Source organism: Phascolarctos cinereus, unplaced genomic scaffold, assembly GCF_003287225.1.
Source record: "Phascolarctos cinereus isolate Bilbo 61053 unplaced genomic scaffold, phaCin_HiC Scaffold_5;HRSCAF=322, whole genome shotgun sequence".
NCBI classification, from domain to species: domain Eukaryota; kingdom Metazoa; phylum Chordata; class Mammalia; order Diprotodontia; family Phascolarctidae; genus Phascolarctos; species Phascolarctos cinereus.
The window spans coordinates 350,007,213-350,030,316 of record NW_027555958.1 but is presented as its reverse complement, the minus strand read 5'-3'; the positions used below and the strand labels follow the sequence as shown (position 1 = coordinate 350,030,316).

Below are 23,104 nucleotides of genomic sequence, written 5' to 3'. Positions count from 1 at the left end.
AGTGAGAATTGAAGAAAGGACATCGGGTAGAATCAATTTCAGGTGAGGAGTGTGAAGGCTTAGAAATGATTTCTAACCGTAAGCCAGCTACACAGGGGTCTGATAGGAAAAAAAAAAGGTGCTCTAATCAGATAGTGATTCTGTGGAGACCTCCACTATTAATGGAGAAAGTGGATACCTTATTTTTATTTTCACCCTTCTGTGACATAGATGAAACTATAGCATGGAATGTTTTCAGTTGTCTGTGTTCTCTTATTTATTTGTGTTTATGATAATAATGTATATGACCTCGGGTGACATTCCATTTTTAGAAACAATCTTTGTTTCTGGTATTTATCCACATTTGCTGGCCTTTGTTTATAATATAATTTTTAAAGATTTACAGCCAATTCTTTGGACAGATTTGATAAGAGATTATTCATTTCTAAATCCATAACATTAATTCTGTTCTTCCTGAAATTATAGTTTGGAACTAGAAGGGACTTTAGAAGCCATGTAGTCCAGCCCCCTTATAAAAGCCACCATTTATATAGTACTTTAAAGTTTATCTAGTGATATCTCGTCTGTTCTTCAGAACTACCTTTGTAATAGGTGCTATTATTATCCTCATTTTATAGATGAGGAAACTGAGGTTCAGAAAGGCTTCCTTGCATTTCAGAGCTATTAAGCATCTGAGGCAAGATTTGAACTCAGGTCATGTTGACTCCAAGTCCAATATACTCCACTGTGTTACCTAGCTTTCTGAGGCGGGATTTGAACCTAAGTCTTCATAATTCTAAGCCCAGCATTGTATAAACTATGTCACATTGCCTCTCTAAAGGCAGATCTTACTTACATTTCTAAAATTAGCCAAAAGCATAATCCAGGTGGACTAAGTGAATAAATCAGCTTAACAAGATGGGCTGTTTATTAGGCCCTAAAGATTTAAAGTTTCTGCATAGGTTAGAACATTCTAAAAATATCTTGCATGACCAGAGTTGTAACTAGGACAAGGTCAACAGAGCTTTGCCCCAGAACACCAAAATTTAAAACATACTCTTTCAGCACCATAAAGCCTTTCTAGTAACTAATTTTCCTCCCAAACAGTTGAATTAGTCTTGATATTATTTTTTGTATTAATTTTACATTCTGAATTACAGTATTTTCATACTCTTTTCTCTAGGTGTTTTTGGTGACGCCCAGGCACCAAAATTGCTAGTTATGGCATAGTGCGTAAGACATAACAGATTGCGGTAACAGTTTTCAAAAACTCCCCAGGCTGCAGAAATTATCTTTGTCATACTTAAATATAAATGAGGATGACATATATTTATTGATTCCACTTGCCCTCATCCTTCTGCTCCTTCTTTTAGCTATCACTCACTTCTTCATCACCAGGTCATAACAACAGCACTGTCCTACAGTGTATTTTCCCACAACCACACAGAATGAGAAGGAAAATGAGACACAGTACATTTCTCATTAGTGTAAATGTTTCATTTCTTCACATCTGTCCTATTTGATGTGTCCTCCTTGGCCTATGGGCCCATTAAGGTTTTCACAGCAGACACAGCGACATTCCTGTCGATTTGAAAACAAATGTTTTTATGAGTTGGAAGAATCAAGAATGGACTCATCCATACTGAAGAGAAGCTTCTTTTGTGTAAACAGCAAATAATAGCAAGTTTCCTTTTGCCATATTTGTAAATGACCTGATTTCAGCAGAGTTCAGTGGACGCTTTGTAGCTATAGCGAGATGCTTCAATCTTGGTTTTATCCTGATTGAAAAGAACTGGCTAATGGTTTAAGAACAGAGGCCCATATTTCAGGAGCACACCTCTCCACCAAGCCTCAGTTGCAGGAAATCTATTAATCTAGAAAACAAATGAGCTGCTTGTCCCCCGGTATTTTTATTGTAATAAAACCCACACAAGCCCAGAAACAAACCAAGAGGTTGCTTTTCCAGTGCTTTCTGAGATTGCCTACATAGGAGTGACTGCAGATGTGGCCAGATTAGCAAGGCAAAATATTGGTGATTTGTCTTTTGTCTCTTCCTTCAACTTCTGCCTCATTTGGAGTTTTCTGTCTCTTATATATAAGCATTTGGTCATGCTTTGGGGGATGTTGATATTTTTCTTTCTGACAGTAATTTGGTAATGATGGTGAGCCGCAGTTACTCAAGAAGGGAAGAGAGGTGAAAATCTAGGGCTCATCAGTTTTGTTTTAGACCCTCCTAGCAAGTCTTCAGTAATCCCCAGTAAAAAACCCGTTTGCGTTCATGATCTGAGTAGGGTTAGAAGTGACGGTGTCCTTCCTCAGGCCAGGGAAGAGAAGGCTCCTCATCTGCTTCTAAATAGATTTGAGACATGAGAGAACTGTCCCACATTATTGCTTCTCTTAGTTTGTTAGAGGGTATTAAGAAGACGTATAGTGGATTTCAGGGAGGTAGGGAGAGGTAGGAGTCTTTTTCTAGAAAAGACTAGATTTGTCAGAGAAATGTGCTGAATTTTGCATATTTTAACTCATGTGAAATCATTCATTCATGGCCAGCTGTGGAGGAAAATGATGAAGATAGCAAAGTTTGCCCATCCTGCCTCTCTGTTAGCTTCCCACTCCCACCACAAGGTGCCATGGGCCTCCATTATGGTTCAGTCTAGACCTCAGCCCTGCCATCATACCCTAGGATCATAAGTTGTTGGCATTTACCTTCCAGTGGAACTTCCAATACGTGCTGTGTCCCACAATTAGAGTTTGAGCTAGTTGAGAGCAGGAACTCTCATGTTTATATTTATATCTCCTATTAGGCACATAGTAAATAAGTAACATAAATTTTTTTTCATTCATTCACTCTTATCCCTCTCTCCCTCTACTGGATAGGACACTGTCTGTTCTATCTTTATTTCATCCAAAACTCCCATCCTGTGTATCATTTATCTATCCATTGTATCATTCTCTTAGGGTCCTGTTCTTTATCTGAAGAAACAATAATGTGTATTACCCCTTCGAAGGTAAAGATGTGGCCTTTGAGGTGGAGCTGACTTTCTGGAAACAAAACTTAATCCCCAAATGCTGACTCTGATGATGAAAATTTCAGGTAGCATGTTAAGTTGGTAGGGAGATATTAAATGCATACTTTTAGGTGTCCATCAATAGTATTCCCCCAATCCCTTCCTTCCTCACAGAAATATAGTGAATCCTGCTGTGCCCCAGGAGCAGCTAGATGATACAGTGGATAGAGTCCCAGGCTGAGTCATCTTCCTGAGGATGATTCTGGGCTCAGACAGTTACTAGCTGTGTTACCCTAGGCAAATCATGTAACCCTGTTTACCTCAGTTTCCTCATCTGTAAAATGAGCTAGAAAAGAAAATGGCAAGCCACTCCAGTATCTTTGCCAAGAAAACCCTAAATGGGGTCACAGAGTCGGACACAACTGTGATGACTCAACGACAGCAATGGTGCCCCAGGTATAGACTGCTGCTTTAAATTTTTCCCACACTTTTTTCCTGCTTTGTAAAAAACAAAATAAATGACATCTCAACTACATAATTTTAAACAGCATGGTCAGTGGAAAGAGCTCAGAGTCGTAAGAAGACCTATATTCCAAACCTACATCTACTCTTACTCTCTGCTTGACTTTGGGCAAGTGACTTAACCTCCCTAAGCCTCAGATTCCTGAGAAGGTTGAACTGGAAGACCTCAGAAGCCCTTAATAGCTCTAAAGTATTGTTAAGTAGAATTTGTCCTCCATAGTATACCCCCTTTCTTTTTCTTCCTCTTTACCAACCCTTTACCACCCATCACCACTAGGTGGTGAGGTCAAAACATTAGCTCAAAATGTCAGTTGGAAAAATAAATAAATATATGTGCCAGGGGTTCAGCTGTGGTAAGCCCTGTGTTGTAAGGTCCCTAATCCCCTCACCTCTTTGTATTTACTATTTTAATATATGTTTTGCTGTGTCTAATGCGGGCTTAGAGTTATGTCACCTAACTCATCTTTTGAAAGTCAGGGTGGTCTATCTATTTAGGACTTAAGTTTATGAAAGTTTTCCTTAACCGAAGGAGTGGGGTATGTTGGGGGAGGGCAGTCTTTAGGATTTATCTGTAATTAAGTTGATTTTCTTGCTGTCTCACTCTGTGATTAACAAGCCTTTAAAATGCTTATGAGTCCCGAATTCCTCTGATCCCAGGTACATTCTAGGGTAGCTTCTATTCTATGTCCTTCCTGGAATCATGCCTATTTTATTTAACACAGCTTTACTGACACTCAGAAGTGCTGCTATATTTTAGAAGCCAGAATATAGCCTGGGTGAGGTCAAGTAAATCATACTGTTACCAGATGTTCACCATCCTTGGTTTCTATGGCAAGTACAGAATCCACAAAGGCTAGAAGCTAAATGTCTCTAAAAGTGGAAATTCTGATAGCATATCCGTGGGCTCTGAGATCAAGAAAATTTCTAAAAATGGTAACAGATTAATGAGTAGCATCATGGTATGGTGGAAGGAGTAGAACTAGGAATCAGGAAAGACTTGGGTTCAAATTTGCCTTTGATAATTACTAGCTGTGTGACCTTGGACAAATCACTTAACCTTTCTTAGCCTCACTTTCCTCATCTGTAAAATGGAAATAATGATAGGTCTTACCTCACTGGGTTGTAAGGATTAAATGAGATGAAGTAGAGACCTCATAAACCTTAATGGGCTACATGAATGATTTTCAAAGTGTGGTCCACACACCCTTTTCAATCCCTGAGACCTTTTGAGGGGATATATGAGATCAAAACTATTTTCATATTAATACTAATACATTATTTACCTCTTAAAATATTTCTCCTTTTCCAACTGTGTTTCTGTGTGAGGCCAGATTATCTGTGTATGCTTCAACCAAAACATCACAACATATTGATGGTAGAAGCAGATAGGAGAATCCAACTGTCTTCTATTAAGCCAGACATTAAAGAGATTGACAAAAAATGTGTGAAACAGTGGCATACTTCTCCCTAAATATTTTTCTTTGGAAAACGTGATTATTTCCCATAAAAAATATGTTATTTATAGTCATATGTAGTAGGTTTATTATTGAATTAATTTGTTGTTTTAAAATAATATATCATAACTATAACATAACAATTATAATAATTCATTATATTGTAACTTTTTGTAGTATGAAATATAAATGTAATAATTGACAAACCTGTTTATTAATGGGTTTATTATTGAATTAATAAATATTTCAAGTTTTTATCCATTTTAATTTCTAATATAATAAATATTGATAGATATAACTGACATAAACAGAAGCTTTTTCAAGTTCTCAACAATTTTTAAGAGTGTAAAGGAGTTCTGAGACCAAAAAGTTTAAGAACTGTTGGGCTACATGAATGTCAGTTATTCTTATTGATATATGTGTTTAATTTTACAAAGAAAAGGAAAAAAATGCAAACCGAGTTCTATCAGGTTGCATCTTTGCATTAAAAATTCCACTGACTGTATTAGACCTACACCAAATGCCTTGCAGTGTTTTAGGGATGAATTACAAAGCTACCAAGAACCTACAGGGAAAAGGGGATTAAGAGCTCCCAGGAGCAGGGAAATGGGATGTGAACTGGAGAGTTTTCAGGAAACTCTGGGTGTGATTGCATCTCCTATTCCCGACTCTCTGTCTCTGAACGGGGGCTTTCTTTCCTCAAGAAGCTAAGCCCCTGAAGAATATGAGCAGGAAAGCTATACTTTCTTGCTTCCTCATGTGGCTGATCATAAGATAACAGATTTAGAGTTGGAAAGAGCCTCATCTGGTACATCTTCCTTCTTGTTGATGAGGAATCTAAGGTCTAAAGAGGCTGTTACTTGCTCCAGGTCATACAGTAATAATAATAATAATAATAATATAATAATAATAATAATAATAATAATAGCTCACATTTACATGGCTTTTAGGTTTATAAAGCACTTTTTAATTTATTACCTCATTTGATCCTCCCTACGACCTGGTGACATAGGTACTATTATTGTTTCCATTTTACTGAAAAAGAAATCGAGCACCAATTTGCTATGGTTACACAGCTAATACATACTGAGTCAGGATGTGAATCCAGGTCTTCTTGACTCAAAATCCAGAACTCAATCCACTAATCACATATAAAATGACAGATCTTTGGGTTTCAGAGTTAAAAATTGTGGCTTTCTTGAGCTAGCAAAGATAGTGAGTGGTCCCAGGGAGCTGAAGTTCAGTAGGCAGCATCTACAGGAATCAGCTTCATGCGAACAATAACCACAATCATCTTTGACCAGTCAAGGTTAGCTGGAAGCATTGTACTTGTTCTACTTCCTGGAGGGCCCTTATGATTTGTTAATTCGTTACTGTAAGGACTTCAGTAGCCTCTCTTCCTGCTCAGTAGAGCCAGTTGTCTAGATTTATGTCTTGCCATTGGATTTTGATGACTCTGGAGGAGATAGTGAGGCCAATGACTTTGTTCAGCTCTGCTTCACTTAAATCCAATTCACTCTCGAATCAACATCATCCTTATGAGGTCATTGGTCCCCTTCAAGAACAAAGGATGAACAGCCAGCTAACCAGCCCAATAAAGAATGCCCGTAGGAAGCTCAGGTTCTCCAAGTCATCCTGTCAGAGTAAGGCATTCAATGCCAAAAGCCCACCTTCCTGCCCCGGTGAGTTTGAATGTCAACCTCTAGCCAGTTCCTTAAGCGTTTCTCCTCCTATCCACCATGAATCAGGACCAGTGACCAGGTCAAGACTTCCCACCTTCTCTCCCCACTTCCCTCCCCCCAATGCCTAGTCCTGTTCTACCCAGAGAAGAGCTCTGTAAAATCCCACTGTACTTTATTGGTTTGGTTGAGCAAAGTTCCATCTGGTTCCCCAGCAGTCTTGCTTCCATTCATCCTAATTGGCTTTGAGAATGAAGGACAAACAATAACAATCCCCATCAATAAAGTTGGCTTCTTTTACTTTCTCTCTGCTGATACCATCTAGCCGTGCTCTGAACTTCCTCCTAATGAACTTTGGAATCCCCTAATCTAACCAAAAGCATTAAAAAAAATTACCAAGGCAAGTGTATGCGAACCAGTATTCAAATGCCTCTCTCTCTGTCTTTCATAAAGTTGAAAGTCCTGCATAGCCTGTGGAATGGAATTTGCTTCATATGTTGTAATATGAAATTCGTACTTCTGGGTTTCATTCTCTGACATGTCAAGCATGATCAGCCTGACTAGCTCTTGTCTGCCAAAACTTTTCCTGGAGAGAATATTCAAATTGGTTTCTGAATAGCTTGGGCAACCCCAGCCCTCACATTTATTTTTGATTTGTGAATCCCTGGAAACAGTTATTTAGTATTTAATTTCATCTTTCACGTGGATTTGCTTGTCTTTACTGAGACCTTTGCTCCATAAAGCTGGAAAACTAAATGTGAAAGGTAAACACAGATGATTTGAGGTTCTCTCTGGGACATTCACCCCCTATCAGTGAGTTATTTAACACCATCTAGTCCTTCCATATGAGCATGTTGTCTTGCGAAATAAGACAAATTATGGTTAATCAATTAAAAACAGCTAAGATGGTGGAATTCCACGTCAGTGACATGAGAAGGGAATGTCACAGCTTGGGTCACTGTGTGCTAGAACATGCCTGAGATTTAGAAGCTGAATGAAAGCATCTTTGAAACATGATTTATATGGGCATATGAAACTCATTATGTTATCAACTCTTTCATAAGGTATATGACAAAATGAAATGTGAGGAGAGAGATCTTGTGTGTTGGGATGTGGAATCTTATAGGAGTTCCCTGTAATGATTTTTTTTCTGTTGCGATTTTCTTAAGCATCATGTTAAGGCAGGAAAGTTAAATAATGCACAAACATAAGGTGTCAGGGGGGCTTATAGCTTTGTATGTTTATGACACATAGTTATAATGTATGTCTTGTTCTATAAAAATGATCGATATAGTTTGTTTTGATACAACAGACACTTTTCCACAAAAGTTCATTTACTGCATCTTTTCTCCAACAGCTGACTTATAGCTAAGTCAAAAACCTGGGCAATAACCTCACTAAGGGAATTATAATTAGTAAATTCATTAATTGTTCTCCTGTTTAGCCTCCGGTTCCCAAGGGTATGTGTTTTAAGTCAGCCGGGCTTTGAGGGCAGCCCTCAGTAAATGAAAGTGAGTTTAGAATTTACACTTCATGGTAGGAGGTCAGCCTCAGCAAATATACTTTCCTTTGCTACCAGTACTGTTCAAAGTGAAATCCTTTAATTAAGTAGTTTAACTTTGGGGATAGAAGCTAAATAGGAAATAGAATTAGTTGGCTTTCTAGGGGAGTCTCTCTTGTTTTTGGTGTTAAACTAGCTTTTAGTCTTTAGGGCTAAAACATATTTGCTTGTTTATATGAGTATTGAACTGAATCATGGACATACTCCTGTGGCCAAATGTCCTAATGTGGTTGTAGAAACAGATGTCTCTTGTGGGTTCTGGAGGGTCAGAGTGGACCTCTGCTAATAGCTTTGTATTTGTGCAGTTATTTTGTACACATTATTTCCCCTCATAGCCATCTGCCTTCAGTCTAGAATAATTTTGGTTTTGTCTTTATATTATTAGCACCTGGCACAATTCCCTGGCACATAGTAGGAGCTTTAGAAATGCTATTGCTTGATTCAGTCAGGGCAGACACTATTTCTTATTTTGACTTTGTATTCTCAGAATCTAGCAAAGTACCTTCTATGTAGTTAAATGCTTAATCAGTGTTCATTGAATTGAATGGAAATCAAGCCCTTCTGAAATCTGCCACCACTGAACACTCCAGTGAAACTAGACTATTATTTGCCCCTTCCCCCCCAAGCTTGCACTACACCCTTCTCCTGCCTCTGTGCTTCTGTGTGGCTGGAAAGGGCTCCCTCCTCCTCTTCACCTCTGGAAATTCTCCTTATCCTTATACGAGCTCAGCTCATAAGCTACTTCTTCCAGAAAGCCTTCCCTGACTGAGCCTACTGGTCAGTAATGACCTGCTCACTCATGCCTCACATGACACTTTCTTTTGTATCTCTCTATTATGGTTACCCTAGAATAACCTACATTAAACTTAGATGTGTTGGTACCATCATTAGATTGTAAAAGCCTTGAGAGCAGAGACTGTCTTGTTTAAACTTTGATTTTCCATTAACACTTAATGCAGTCATTTATATACAGTAGGGATGGGTCAGGAAATGTGGTTTTACTGGCATAGGGAATTGCCAGGTGATGAAACTCCCTCTATGTAGATTGGCACCTTTTCTGTGACTTTTAGTCTTAGAAAATAGTTTAGAGCACTAAGAAATTAATGGTTTGCCCAGGGCCACATAGCCAATGTATCAGAGGCAGCATGTGAACCCAGATCTTCCTGGCTGTATAATATGTTGACCCTGTAGCAGGCGCCTAATAAGGGATTTGTTGCACTGTACTGTAGTATTGGGGCAGCTAGGTGGCACAGTGGATAGAGCACCAGGTATGGAGTCCGGAAGACCTGAGTTCAAGTTTGGCCTCAGACATTTACTAGCTGTGTGATCCTGGACAAAACACTTAACACTCTGTTTGCCTTAGTTTCGTCCTCTGTCATATGAGCTGGAGAAGGAAATGGCAAACCACTCCAGTATTTTAGTCAAGGAAACCCCAAATGGGGTCAGGAAGAGTCAGACACAGCTGAAATGACTGAAGAACAAATATAGCTATGCACCTACATGCGTATATTTGTTCATTTTCAGGCATACCATAATTTCAAGCCAGAATGAATGAGTTTGATTCAAATGGCTTCTGAAGGTCCTTCCAGAAATAGACCTAGATTAAAAAACCAGTGAGAGTTGATAGTAGGGGAAGGAGTCCCTCTACAAAAGGAAAAATTCAATTCAATTAAATGAGCATTGTTAAATACCTCCTGTTATATAAAGTGAGCTTCTGTTTCACTTAGGGGGAAAAAATCTTTTTCTCCTCTCTCCCTCTCTTCTTCTTTCCCTATTTCCCTCACTCCCTTTCTCTTCTCTCTCTCTCCCCCCTACCCTTCCCCTTTCTCCCTTCTGTTCCCCACCAGATACCAACCATATCCATGTTAGATAATTCAGAACATATTAAACACCATAGATACTATATGGTTCCCTCTCCCTGTGGAAGATATGCATTATTATTATTATTATTATTAATCATAGAATAATAGCTAATTTTTGTAAGTGCTTTAAAGTTTGCCAAGTACTTTACATCTATTATCTAATTTGGTCCTTAAAACAACCTGGTGAGATAAATGTTATTATCACTACATCATTTTACAGATGAGGAAACTGAGGCTCATAAAGGCTGAGTGACTTGTACCTCAGTCACACGCTAATAAATATCTAAGGCAGGATCAGGTTTTCCTGACTCTGAGTCCAATTCTTTATCTATTGATTAACTTTGAGACACTAGATAGAAAATCAGAATTAATCAAAAGGGAGTAGATACGTATTTCAAAATGCATGCTTATTCCATGAGTGCAAGAAAAAATACTAGATTTGAACTATCCATGCAGCTATGTCTGAATGATGCTGAAATTAGAAGCATTTTCTATGAAGCAGGGAATGTTCTTGATTAGAGCGTGGCAAAGCATTCACCATGGGGAGGATTTCTTGGAAGTTATGAATAAGTTTAAATTCAATACTATTCCTTGTTACATGACTTAGAAATAACCACTGGAGACTTCTGGACCAAGATGTTTCTGCTCAATTAGAAAAACTTTTGGTTCTTTTAAAGAAGTCCCAGTGCTACATAGACAGACATATTTAACCATCAAAATTACTGCTTGTTATACTAATATATTTCCCCAAAGTTTAAAAATATATGCATCTTATACACATAAAGATGTATACACATATACATGCATATATATATGTCCTATATATGTATGTACATGCCTGTTTTATAGATATACACATGTGGTACACATCTTGTAGGTTCCTAAATATACACATTTATTTTATATGTATATATAGAAGCAGATATGGATGCTTACGTATGCATACATGTGTATACTTAGAGATGTTTATATAGGTATGCATATGTTACACATGTTATATATACACATAAATGTTTATATGTATACAACTGTTACATATGTATACATAGAGATGTTTTATAGTTATATATATGTTGCATCGTTACATATACATATTTGTATATGTGTTTGTGTGTGCATACATATCTACGTGTGTGCGCACCTATTTGTATACATTTTATGTATGTACCTATAGAAATGTGTTATGTACACATGGATAGATATGTATGTATTGTATGTATACACATATAGACGTACCTGTGTATGAACTATTACAATTCTTCTCCAGAGCATCATTCACGAATGGAAGCATCCTTACTTCTCAAAGGCTCAGCCAGCAGAGCCCGGAGTAAAGGCCGCAGCACATCCTCCTGTGCTGCAAAGGCTTTGAGTATGGGCCTGCTGATACACTATGTATCTGTCATCAGCCTAGCTCAGTACCAGAAAGGATCATTACTAAAAGGTCAGCCACTGGCTGATAAATTCTGTTTCTCTCATAGCCATTCTCTCCACCCTTCCACTAAGGTCAGAGGCGGATAGGGTCTGGAAATACCTTCAGTCCCTGTAAAGTGGCAGGTTGGTCTGTAACTTACCATCTTAGACAGTTGCCTGAGGCCCTGAAAGGTTGTATGCCTAGTTACACAGGGAGGATGTGTCAGAGGCAAAGCTTGAACTCAGATCTTCCTGTCTCCAAGGCCCTGCCCTTTATCCACTATCCCACCCTGCCTAACAAGTGAATTTATATGTGTGTGTGTGTGTGTGTGTGTGAACATTTATGAAACTATTCAGTTCTCTACTGAAGACTCATCTACCCAGTAAGGAGTCATCTACTAAGGGTTGCAATCTGCCAGAGAGGAAAGAGTTGCCATGTAGGGAGTTCCCTGTACAGATAAAGATCACAGATCTTTCATTTATCTGCACATGAATGTATGCTTTACATATGTGATCATACATAGATGTGTCCAGTAAAATTATAAACACTCCACAGTGCCTCGGGGTTCCTTCCCTTACACAGTAGGTGTGCTGTGTGTCACTATTCAATTCCCTCCAGCACCCCCACTCTTCATATTTACTAGAAATGGACAGCGTCATCTCTCAGATTGCTGTAAAACACTTCCTGAAGAGAGCCTCCCTCTTCTCCTTTATCCTACTTTCCACCGACACCTCAAATGATTCAAAGCTTAGATGACCAGTTGTCATACCTGAATCCTGAGTTTCTGGTGATGAGTTCAGTGTACGGATGAATAAAATTATCAGCATTGTCATTAATCAGTGGCTTAATTTAGTCTTATCTTCTACGGGCCTTTATCTATCTATCTATCCTTATCTATCAAATGAAAATATGCTCCCATCTCCCTATGGAGATTTCCTTATCTATCAAATGGAAATGTCTACTGTACTTATCCCACAGGGTTGCTGTGAGGAGCCAGTGAGATGACTCGTTCTATTGTCTGATACAGGGGATGGTTCTCCATGTTGTTGAGTCATTCAGTACTGTCTGACTCTTTGTGACCCCACGGACCATACATAGCACACCAATACTGTCCATGGTTTTTACTTTTGCAAATATATTGGAATGGTTTGCCATTTCCTTCTCTAATAGATTGAGGCAAACAGAAGTTAAGTGACTTGCCCAGGGTCACAAAGCTAGTGTGTGTCTGAGGTCAAATTTGAACTCAGTTCTTCCTGAATCCAGGCCCAGCACTCTATCTACTGAGCCACCTAGTTGCCTCTGGTACATAGTAGGCATTTGCAAATGTCTATTGACTGATTAACTGGCTTCCCTGGCTTCCTTCAAGTCCCAGATAAAAGCTCACCTTCTCCAAGAAGCCTTTCCTGATCTACCTTAATGCTACCTGGTTGCCTCCTGGCTTTCTGTGTAGTGGAGGGGAAAGGGACATATTTAGAATATAAATGATTAAAAACAAAGATATCAATAATTCTAAAAAGGAAAAAGCATAAAATGCTATATAAATAAAAGCAGTTATTTTTATTGAGCATCTGAAAAATTAACTGCATTTTTCAAGTAGGTCACAAGGACTGTAGTTGATGTATTGAATCTTGGAAATGGTTCCTGGACTTGTGCCTTAGTTTCTCCTTCTTTAATATACTACTGATGATACGAGACTATTCATCCTCCCCCTTGCCTGCCCACCTCCTGCTGTGGCTTGCTGTGTAGATTGATGGTCTTTTGGGGAGTGGGTCATATTCTTTAGAAGGAAGGTGCCATCATATGAATAAAAACCATTCAAGAAAAAGCAAACCTTGGTTCTTGCTGGAGGAAACACCTTTTAACTCTAGCAACATTTTCCCTTCTGTTCTCTCTCACTGCCAGTGTTTTGTGAGAGATGGCCAAAATTGTGCTGGGCTATTTTATTCTGCCCCTTTTTCTTCCTGTAGAAAAACAAAGGCCCTTCAAATTGGCAGTTCCTCTTTGAATGCAGTTTTCCATACTGTGCTTTCCAATATTGGGGCTCTCTTGCTTCCTGCTGAGTCTGTTTTCCTTAACAAACTCTGTCACAGGAACCATTTCTCTTCACATCAGTCTTTGTTTTAACGAGAGAGAGAGAGAGAGAGAGAGAGAGAGAGAGAGAGAGAGAGAGAAAGGAATTTGTAAGGAATGAAGCAAAAATGGAGCTAACTCCAAGTGAAATGCCCCCAAGTACAGCCCTGCTGAGAAGCTCAAATCACATCCTGTCCTCAGCATCCCTTTCCACTGTTTCCCCAAGAGCCTCCATTTTTTAGATGTCTCTAAACTAAGACAAAATTGTCAATCCTCTGGTCCTCCCTTGGTGGTGTCTTGTACTCTACATTCCTTATCAGAGTGAAAGCCCTTCCCATTATATCTTGTCAAGAAATAATTGGTAATTGAGGGGTCATAGAAAAAAAATGGCAGGCATTTACAGGAATGCATAGTGTGTAGTACACACACACACACACACACACACACACACACACACACACAGAGTCTTGGTATTCTCTTTCTGTATATATGAATATATGTATGTATGAGTATATATATGTATATACATATACATACACACACACACACACACACAAACACACATTCTGTCTCTCTCTTCCCTCTCCCCTTCCCCCTCCTTCTCCCCCTTTCTCCTTCCTGCTTTGGCTCTCTCTCCTCCTCTTGCTCCCTCTCCCTTTCCTCTCTTCTTCTTCCCTCCCTCCCCCTCTCCCTTTCATTCTATCTCTTCCCCTCTCCTCTTTTCTTTTTTCCTCTTTCCCTTCCCTCTCTCTTCTTCTCCCTTTCTCTCTCTCCCCCTTTCCTTCTCCTTCTTCCTATTCCCCACCTCTCTCTCCCTCCCTTTTAATGTTTCCTTGATTTCCCTCTCTTCCTCCTCCTTTCCCTGTTTCTCTCCCCCTCTCTTCCTTAACCTGTCTCTGTCTGTCTGTCTGTCTGTCTCTCTTTCAGAAAAGTCACTTAATAGCTTTGTGAAAAGATTTTTGCAAGAAAATTGGCTTCACACTTAGTAATAAATGTGCTTTTGAGAATTCCATAGGGAGATGGAAACATACTATAGATGATGTTTACTGTGCTTTCTGAACAAGAGAGAAATAATTGCATAGTTCTGTACACTGATTTTGTATGGAAAAAGTGCCTTTTACTTCATCTGTCACTTCTCTCCATTCTCTTTGATTCTCTCTTGTGAGTTTAATAAACTTAAATGCAGAATAATGTTGTTTAGAAAATATGGCTTTGTCCAAAGTAATGTTTAAAGTGCCTGTTTGTGGAAAGTATAGCAGGACAGGCATTCTGCCCACACTGTGCATAGAAGAATTAGGAAAAGAAAGTGTGAAAGTTATGAAAAAGTCAGCTTAGCACTCAGCACAATTTCTTAGCATAATTGTTTTTAAGTGTATGGACCAGGGAAAATGCATCTGGCCCCTTTAAAAAGTAGAGGCAGTTTTGGAATTAAGCTTAGCATCTAGCTAGAACTGTCAGTGAAAAGATCAATTGTGCCTAAGATGTAGGTAATTAATCAGTAAACACCTAGCAACCAAGTAAGTACCTGAGGGGAGAAAGGAGACTGCTGATTCTCTCCTTATTAAAGAGAGACCATCACAGGGGATTCACCCTGTTAACATCCCTATATCTTGCTTAAGCTCTCTCTTTTTGGGCTTCTGTCAACCTGGGTGGAATAACAAATACAGTTTCTCTCTCAAGCAAAGACATAGAGAGGAACAGGCTAGTTTTATTAAATAGCAAGAACACTGAGTACCAGTTAGCAGATCAAGAAATATAAATTCTTGTCTAAACCCTGGATCAGGAGAAATGTTGCAGTGTTTTTATAGTGGCCCAATGGATAGAGCACTGGGTTTGGAGTGAGGAAGACTGTCTTCCTGAGTTCCAATCTGCCCATGGACACTTAGTAGCTTTGTGATCCTGGGCAAGCTTTGTGATCCCTGTTTGCCTTAGTTTCCTTATCTGTAAAATAAGCTGGCGAAGGAAATGGCAAATCACTCCAGTATATACTAAGAAAACCCCCAGTGGGGTCATGAAGAGCTGGACACGACTGAAGTGGCTGAATAACAACAAAAAAAGGCTGATGAAGGTTCTAAGGCTCCAAAGAGGCCTCAGATGAACCAAGAGAGATTCAAGGTGAATTGTCGATGTCAAGTTTGGAGTTGTTAAAAGAAAGGTTAAACAGTAATTATTCCAACAAGTAACCTGTGAGAAAAGTACTAAATGGTGCCCTGTTGCCTTTAGGATCACGTACAAAGTTTTTGGCATTTAAAGGCTTTTACGGTTTGTGCTTACCTTTCCAGATGTATCTAATATCCCCCTTAATGCACTCTGTAGTTTGGCCAACCTGGATCCCTCATCTCTGGGCCTCCACATAGCCTGTCCCCCACACCTAGAATTCACTCCATCTTTAGGCCTCTTAGAATATCCAACTTCATTCAAAGTTCAGCTCAAGGGGTACCTCCTTCAGGTGACCTTTTCTGATTCCCACCCCTCCCTGCAACTGATAGTGGAAAATAGAGAGTTGACCTCAGAGCCAGAAAGACCTGGCTTCAAACCCCCACTCTGGTACATTTTGGCTGTGTGACCTTGGGAAAGTCACTTGACTTCTGCTTGCCTCAGTTTCCTCATGTGTAAAAAGAGGATCATAATAGTACCTACCTCCCTGGGTTGTTGTGAGATCAAATCAGATAATAATTGTAAAGCTCTTAGCATAGTGCCTGACAAAGAGTAAATAGTATATAAATGTTAGCTATTATTATTATTGTTATTATTTAACCTCTTAGTGCCTCAAGCAATTAAGGTGCTGACTCGCCCTGGCAGAGGACGCTCCCTCCCTGGGAGCTCCCTCCTTACACTAATGAAATCATAGGTCTAGTCCATAGCACTAACTCCTATATTTTCTATCTACTTATATTTATCTATGTCTTTTCCCCTGGCAGAATGTAAGCATCTTGAGGCCAACGAATGTTTTGGTTTTGCCTTGGTGCCTTCCCCAATGTCTAGGACCTAATAAATGGTGAGGCAAGCTGCTAGATGGTATTAATCAAGAGAATCTGGGAGACCTGAGTTCAAATCCTCTTCCAGATTCTTACTAGCTGTGTGACTCTGGGCGACTCCCTTAACTTCAGTTTCCTTATCTGAAAAATGGGGACAATAGTCCCTACCTCACAGTCTTGGTTGTTGGGAGAAAAAAATGAGATGACATTTGTAAAGCTCTATATAAGTGATACCTTTTGTTCAATTGTTTCTGACTCCTCATGACTGCATTTGGGGTTTTCTGGGCAAAGATCCTGGAGTGGTTTGCCATTCCTTCTCCAGCTCATTTTATAGATGAGGAAACTGAGGCAAACAGGGTGAAGTGACTTGCCCAGGATCACACAGCTACTAAGTGTCTGAGGCCAAATTTGAACTCAGGTCTTGCTGACTCCAGGTCTGGAGCTCTAACCTAAATGCCAAGCGATAGCTGTTGTGATTAAGAGTGAACATTCATTCTTCTTGGGCCTAGAACTTGACCCTTCAAACACTATGCTGGCTTTGTTCAGATAACTTTTTGATTTTTTTCCTTTTGTTCAGGACTTTTAGAAGGTACAGAGGTTTGGTTGATTACACATAGAACCAGCTCCTGAGATGCTTTTTATTTCAGGGTATCTCCCTTACCCATAAGCTGTCTCTTTGCAAGATTGAAAACCTTGGATTTAAAAATATTTCCTAAGGAAAAATGGAGTGAACATAAAACTGCATTCATTAACACGAAGGATAATGGTAAAATATATTTCAGTTCTGTATTGTGGCCAATTAAATGAAAACATTTCTAAATTAATACAAATATTAATTTTTGAACATGGGAAACCTTTTTTCTTTTCATGTAATTGCTTTGATTCTTTGGGATGATCTTCTTAATAGGCCTTTCTTAATTTGCATTAGAATTCCCTGTTGTGGTTGGCAGACTTGTCATTCACTGAATTCTATGCTATGTGCCTGTGTTCACAGTGTCTCTCTCTTTTATCTCTGCTCAATTTCTGAAAAAAAAAAAAGCAAAGTAACATGCAACTCTTCCCCCTCCACCCCAATTTAACTAGCTATTAACTGTTCATTTTAAAATGCTGTTCAGGAACATGCCTTTTCCATAGCTTGTTACCTGACCCATATTTCAAAGAATAAAGAATAGATTAGGAGCATAGATTTTAGTGGTTGAAGGTCATCTGGTCTAACTCTGTGCCACCCTCCCTCATTACAGATGAGGAAACTCAGGCCCAGGGAAGTTAAGTGACTTGCCTAAAGTCTTACAGGAAGTAAATGGTCAAAGTCAAGATGTGATCCCAGTGACAATGCTCTTTGCTTTATTGTTGTTATTTAATTATTTTAGTTGTGTCTGAGTGTTCGTGACCCCATTAGGCATTTCCATGGCAAAGATATTGGAGTGGTTTGCTGTTTCCTTCTCCAGCTCATTTAATAGATGAGAAACTGAGGCAAACAAGGGTAAGTGACTGTGACTTGCTCAGGGTCACACAGGGAAGTATCTGAGACCAGATTTGAACTCAGGAAGATAAGTCTTCTGACTCCAGGCCCAGTGCTGTATCCCCTGCACCACCTAGCTGCCCCAACCCAAGTATTAGATACAGTTAGAACAAGTCCTTAAAAATACCACAAGAGAGGGATACGACAGCAAGAGCCTTCTAAGGCTCTCAACAGTATAACAACTAAGGAGCAGTCGATTTAGTTTTGTCTGACTACTCCGTATCTCTTTAACTCATTGCAATTTACCCACTCAAACCTATTTTTCTTTTTCGTGTGAACTTCAAAATCCTCTATCCCTTGTTGCCGCTTCTTATCCCTCCCTACTTTTCCTCCTCTCCTCCCCCAACTAATTGAAATTAGTTCAATTCTTAATCCTGCTGATCCTCTGCCCTGTGACAGTATCTACAATAATCAGGTCCTCTAGCAGGCCACCCCAGCAAATAACCTAGGTGAAAAAATCTTCTCCCAGTAGTAAAGTACTCTTTTCGTTTCCAGATAGGTGTCTGCTGTTCCCCCGTATCCTCTGGAATGGGTCATGAGAGGAGAGAGTGAGCATAAATCAGAGGCAGAAAAGAGAAAGAAGCAGCTAGGGACCCACAGAATGGACTGAATGAAGTCAAAACAGAGACAGGAGTATAAGAAGCTAAACCCAACAAAGACTAGAGAAATTTAGTTTCCCACCCTTCCATATTCTTGCACAAGGACTCCATATCTACTCTTCTCCAAACCCGTGTTCATCTCATCTTCCCCCAAGGCAACCTTCCTTCCCATCAGCCCACTCGCCTGCCATCTTGTCTCTGTCATCTCCTTTCCCTATAATATTAATTTTACCCCGAGACTGTTCTGGGTTAAATACCCCAAATATAAGGGTCATATGCTTACCACTCATGTTGTTCCTATCAGGTATGCATGATTGTATTGCTCAGTGTGTCTATTATTTATAGACATTTAGAACATTTTTTTTTGGAGGCTAGGTGATATGGTAGATGGAATGCCAGTCTTAGGGTCGAGAAGACCTGAATTCAAATCCCATCTCAGATACTTCCTAGCTTTATGACCATGGTCAAATCATTTAACCTCTCTCAGCCATAGTTTCCTCATCTGTAAAATGGGGATAATAAAAATGTGCATACCCTTGGATCCAGCAATAGCACTTCTAGGGCTGTATCCCAAAGAGATCAAACAAATGGGAAAAGGACCCACATGTACAAAAATATTCATAGCAGCTCTTTCTGTGGTAGCAAAGAATTGGAAATTGAGAGGATGCCCATCAATTGGGGAATGGCTGAGCAAGTTGTGGTATATGAATGTAATGGAATACTATTGTGCTATAAGAAATGATGAACGAGCTGACTTCAGAAAAACCTGGAAAGACTTATATGGTCTGATGCTGAGTGAATTGAACAGAACCAAGAGGACTTTGTACACAATAACAGCCACGTTATGCAGTGACTAAGAATGTTAAACTGAACCCTTCTCAGCATTATGAGGATCTGGGACATCTCCAGAGCCCTCGGGATGGAAAATGCTGTCCACATCCAAAGAAAGAACAATGGAAGTCGAATTGCTATCACTTATTTTTACCTTCTGTTGAGTTTTGTTTCATCTTTCTGATGGTTCCTCCTATTGGTTTTAATTTTTACTTACACCTTCACTAATGTGAAAATATGTTTAATGGGTATGTAAATGTAAAGCCTATATCAGATTGTGTGCCATCTTGGAGAGGGTGGGGGGAGGAAAAGGAAGAAAAATTTTTCAACTCAAAAGCATATGGGAAAAAAATTAAAAAATTATTTTAAAAAAATGGGGATAATAATAGCACTTACCCCATAGAGTTGTTGTAAGAAACCTATTAGAAAATATATGTAGAACACTCTGCAAACTTTAAAATATTACCAAAAAGCCAGCTATTTTTTTAAATCCTCCTAAATAAATGGAAACTTTTAAAGATTTTTTTTTGTTTGGCTTTAGTAGTTAAGTATAAAGAAATAAAAAGATTATTTGGCTTCAGATCAGTTCAGAGTTCAGCAGAATCTCAATTTTTGCTCTAACTTTAAGTTAATGTCCTGATTCTGCTTTACAATTATAGTGTGTGATAAAATGCGCATGAAATTTTAAATGTTCAAAATACCCCCAAAGAAAATCCAGGATCTTCTGTGGCACATTTCTACCACTCCGTGTATACACACACACACAGTTTGTAGACATGATCTATTGAAGCTAATGGAAAACAGGCGCTATTTAATATATTTAAATGAGATGTGATCCAAACATATGTATGTGTACTTTTTTATTTCCTGTTTTTAAATTACATTTTATCAAACTTATGGAGAAAAGATGCCAAATCATGATAAGCTTCAATGAGCTTACAAAATTCAGCATAAGATATGAGTAAAGATTGGAGGTTTCTCAGTGTTAGGGTTGTTGCCTAAAGTTTATGTACTGTTTAATAAAGTAGACCTTTAGAAATATCTTCTCATTCTTGTTCCTTTCTTCCTTATCTGGTAGAAGAGAATCAGAGGCATTGTGCAGTTGCAGTAACTGGCTTATCTCAAGTATTCTGTCTTGTTTTTTGGGGTGGGGGGAGGAGAGGGAGATGAAAGACAGAGACAGAGAGAGAAAGATAGAGAGAGAGGGGGGCAGCTAGGTGGTGCAGTGGATAGAGCACTGGCCCTGAATTCAGAAGGGCCTGAGTTCAAATTTAGCCTCGGACACTTAGTTATCTGTGTGACCCTGGGCAAGTCACTTAACCCCATTGCCTAGCCAAGAAAGAAAGAAAGAAAGAAGTAGGAAAAAAACAGGAAGGGAGAGAATGAGAGAATTTTGCTAATTTCTCTAGGATCTCAAAGTCCAGGAAATCTAAGACTTAAAGTCTCAGGTAGAAAATCTCCCCAGGTGTCCCTGCAAAAGTGAAGGGTAAAAGGTGAAAACCACCTTTCATCCCAAGGTGGTCTTACATGTAACAGTGACTACCCTGACCCCCCACTGCCTGAAGATCAGGTATTTCATTCCTCTCTTAGAATTCTCTGGTACCTTCAAGAGGATTTGGAAGCATCCCAATTCTCTACCATTGGCTCAAGCTCCCACCAATTGTGTTCCCCAATTTTAGGGGTCACATGTACCCCAGTTTCATTTAAGCACTTAACAGTCAGATTAGCATTTACAAGAAATATTTATTTCAAAGTTATAGCAAGAAAAACCATGCAAACATCCTCCCTCCCAACACGTAGGGGGAGGGTATAATCCCCTCTTATATTACACCTTCAGGCTATTAACATGCAGAAATATTAGCATCTCACAAAAAAAGTGTGGGGCATTAAGGAAATTTCTGTGTTTTTGTGTAGAAAAAAAATGGTTACATAGAATCTAAAAAAAAAAGAAAGAAAAGAAAAAAGTCATAATAGCACCACATACTGAATGAAGAACATTCTAAGTATTATCTCATATGACCCTTAAAACAGTCTTGTGAGGTAGATACTATTATTATCATCCTCATTTTGCAGTTGGGGAAACTGAGGTAGAGATGAAGTGACTTGCCTAAGGTGACACAGCTAGGAAGTGTCTGAGGTTGCATTTGAACTCAGGTCTTCCAGCCTCGAGGCTTATCCATCATACCACCTAGCTATCTCTCCACCTTGTAACTTAAGCAGGGTGATACACACATTCTCAGTAATCTTGTAAGTCATGAGAATCTACCACCTGGTTAATCATCTGTGTTTTTTTGCAGCCTAGAGGCAGCTTGGTTGCACAATGGATAGGGCCAGTCCTAGAGTTAGGAAGACCTGAGTTCAAATTCAGTCTCAGTTACTTACTAGCAATGTAACCCTGGGCAAGTTACTTAACCTCTGCCTCAGTTTCCTCATTAGTAAAATGAAGATAATAACAGCACCTGTCTCCCAGAGTTGTTGTGAGGCTCAAATGAGCTAATAATTGTAAGGCACTTTTCACAGTGATGGGTACATAATAGGTGCAATACTATGTAAATGCTAGCTATTTTTTTTGGTCGATTCTGTGTGACTGTTTTCTTCTACACATGAACATAGAGATATGCCTTTTTTTAATGCCCCGTACCTTTTTTGGAAAATGCTAATATTTCTGCATGTAATAGCCTGCAATTTTCCAGTAGAGCACTTCCCTGATTTGATCACTTAAAAATTAACAAGTGTCAGTGCTAGTCTTGGACTTATCACCAATCTAGTTTTCAAAAACACCCCCTGCGTTTTATTTTGAAATGTTATTTTTCTTGGATATGAAGTTTCCAAAATGTCTTTCTGTTAACCCTGATTTCTCCCTCTTGTTTTTACAGGTGATCTGTAACGGTTTCACCATCAGTAATGGAGAGATGCAGGAAGTTGGTGTTGGCCTGTATCCTAGGTACTGTGGACGGTATTTCATTTACTGACAGAAAATGCTTTCTTTCTTTCTTTGTCTTTCTTTTTCTCTCTTTCCGTTTCTTTCTCCCTTCCTTTCTCCCTCCCTCCCTTTTTCCCTCTTCCCCCCTTTTTTTCTCTTTCTCTTTTTTTTTTTTTTAAATTTTCTTCCTTCCTTTTCCCCCTCACAGAGATAGCCAGCAAGGCTACTGAAGTGATAAGTACAAGAGCCTAGTAAGAAACTTAATGGCTAAATTACCAGAAATTGGAAAACTTTGAGCTTAGAAAATGCTCTTATGACCTTTCATTGTGGGTACAGTAATCACATGGAGTTGGGAATCCATTGAGTTCTTGCTGTCTGAGAGAATTTGGCCTTTTATGATTAGGATAAAGAGGTGAGAGCTGAAGATAATGTTAAAGTAGGCCTCAACAAAAACTATGTAAATTTTGTTGTGCCTTTCCTATTCAATAATAAGTATTCATTAATTGCCTACTGTTCCCAGGTAATGACAAAAGCAAAACAAAGCCAAAGCCAAATCAATCTCTGACCTCAAGGAATTTACATTCTACTTAGATCCCTACCTTCTTGAGTGGTCACAGAGAAGGGAAGGGGAAAAGTCCAGAGCAGGGCTGGAGAACTTGTGGCCTTAAGGCCACATGTGGCCCTGTAGGTCCTCTAGTGTGGCCC

At 39.1% G+C, this 23,104-nt stretch overlaps 1 protein-coding gene across 2 annotated transcripts in view; it reads left to right on the top strand.

The window, feature by feature from the left end:
- Positions 1–23,104, top strand: part of SMYD3 (SET and MYND domain containing 3) — a 1,044,671-nt gene that overhangs the window by 782,501 nt on the left and 239,066 nt on the right. For both annotated transcript variants that reach the window (XM_078156275.1, XM_020982112.2), the window contains exon 6: positions 22,353–22,420. In XM_078156275.1, coding sequence (XP_078012401.1) covers positions 22,353–22,420 — 68 coding nt within the window. The remainder of the gene's footprint in view (positions 1–22,352; positions 22,421–23,104) is intronic.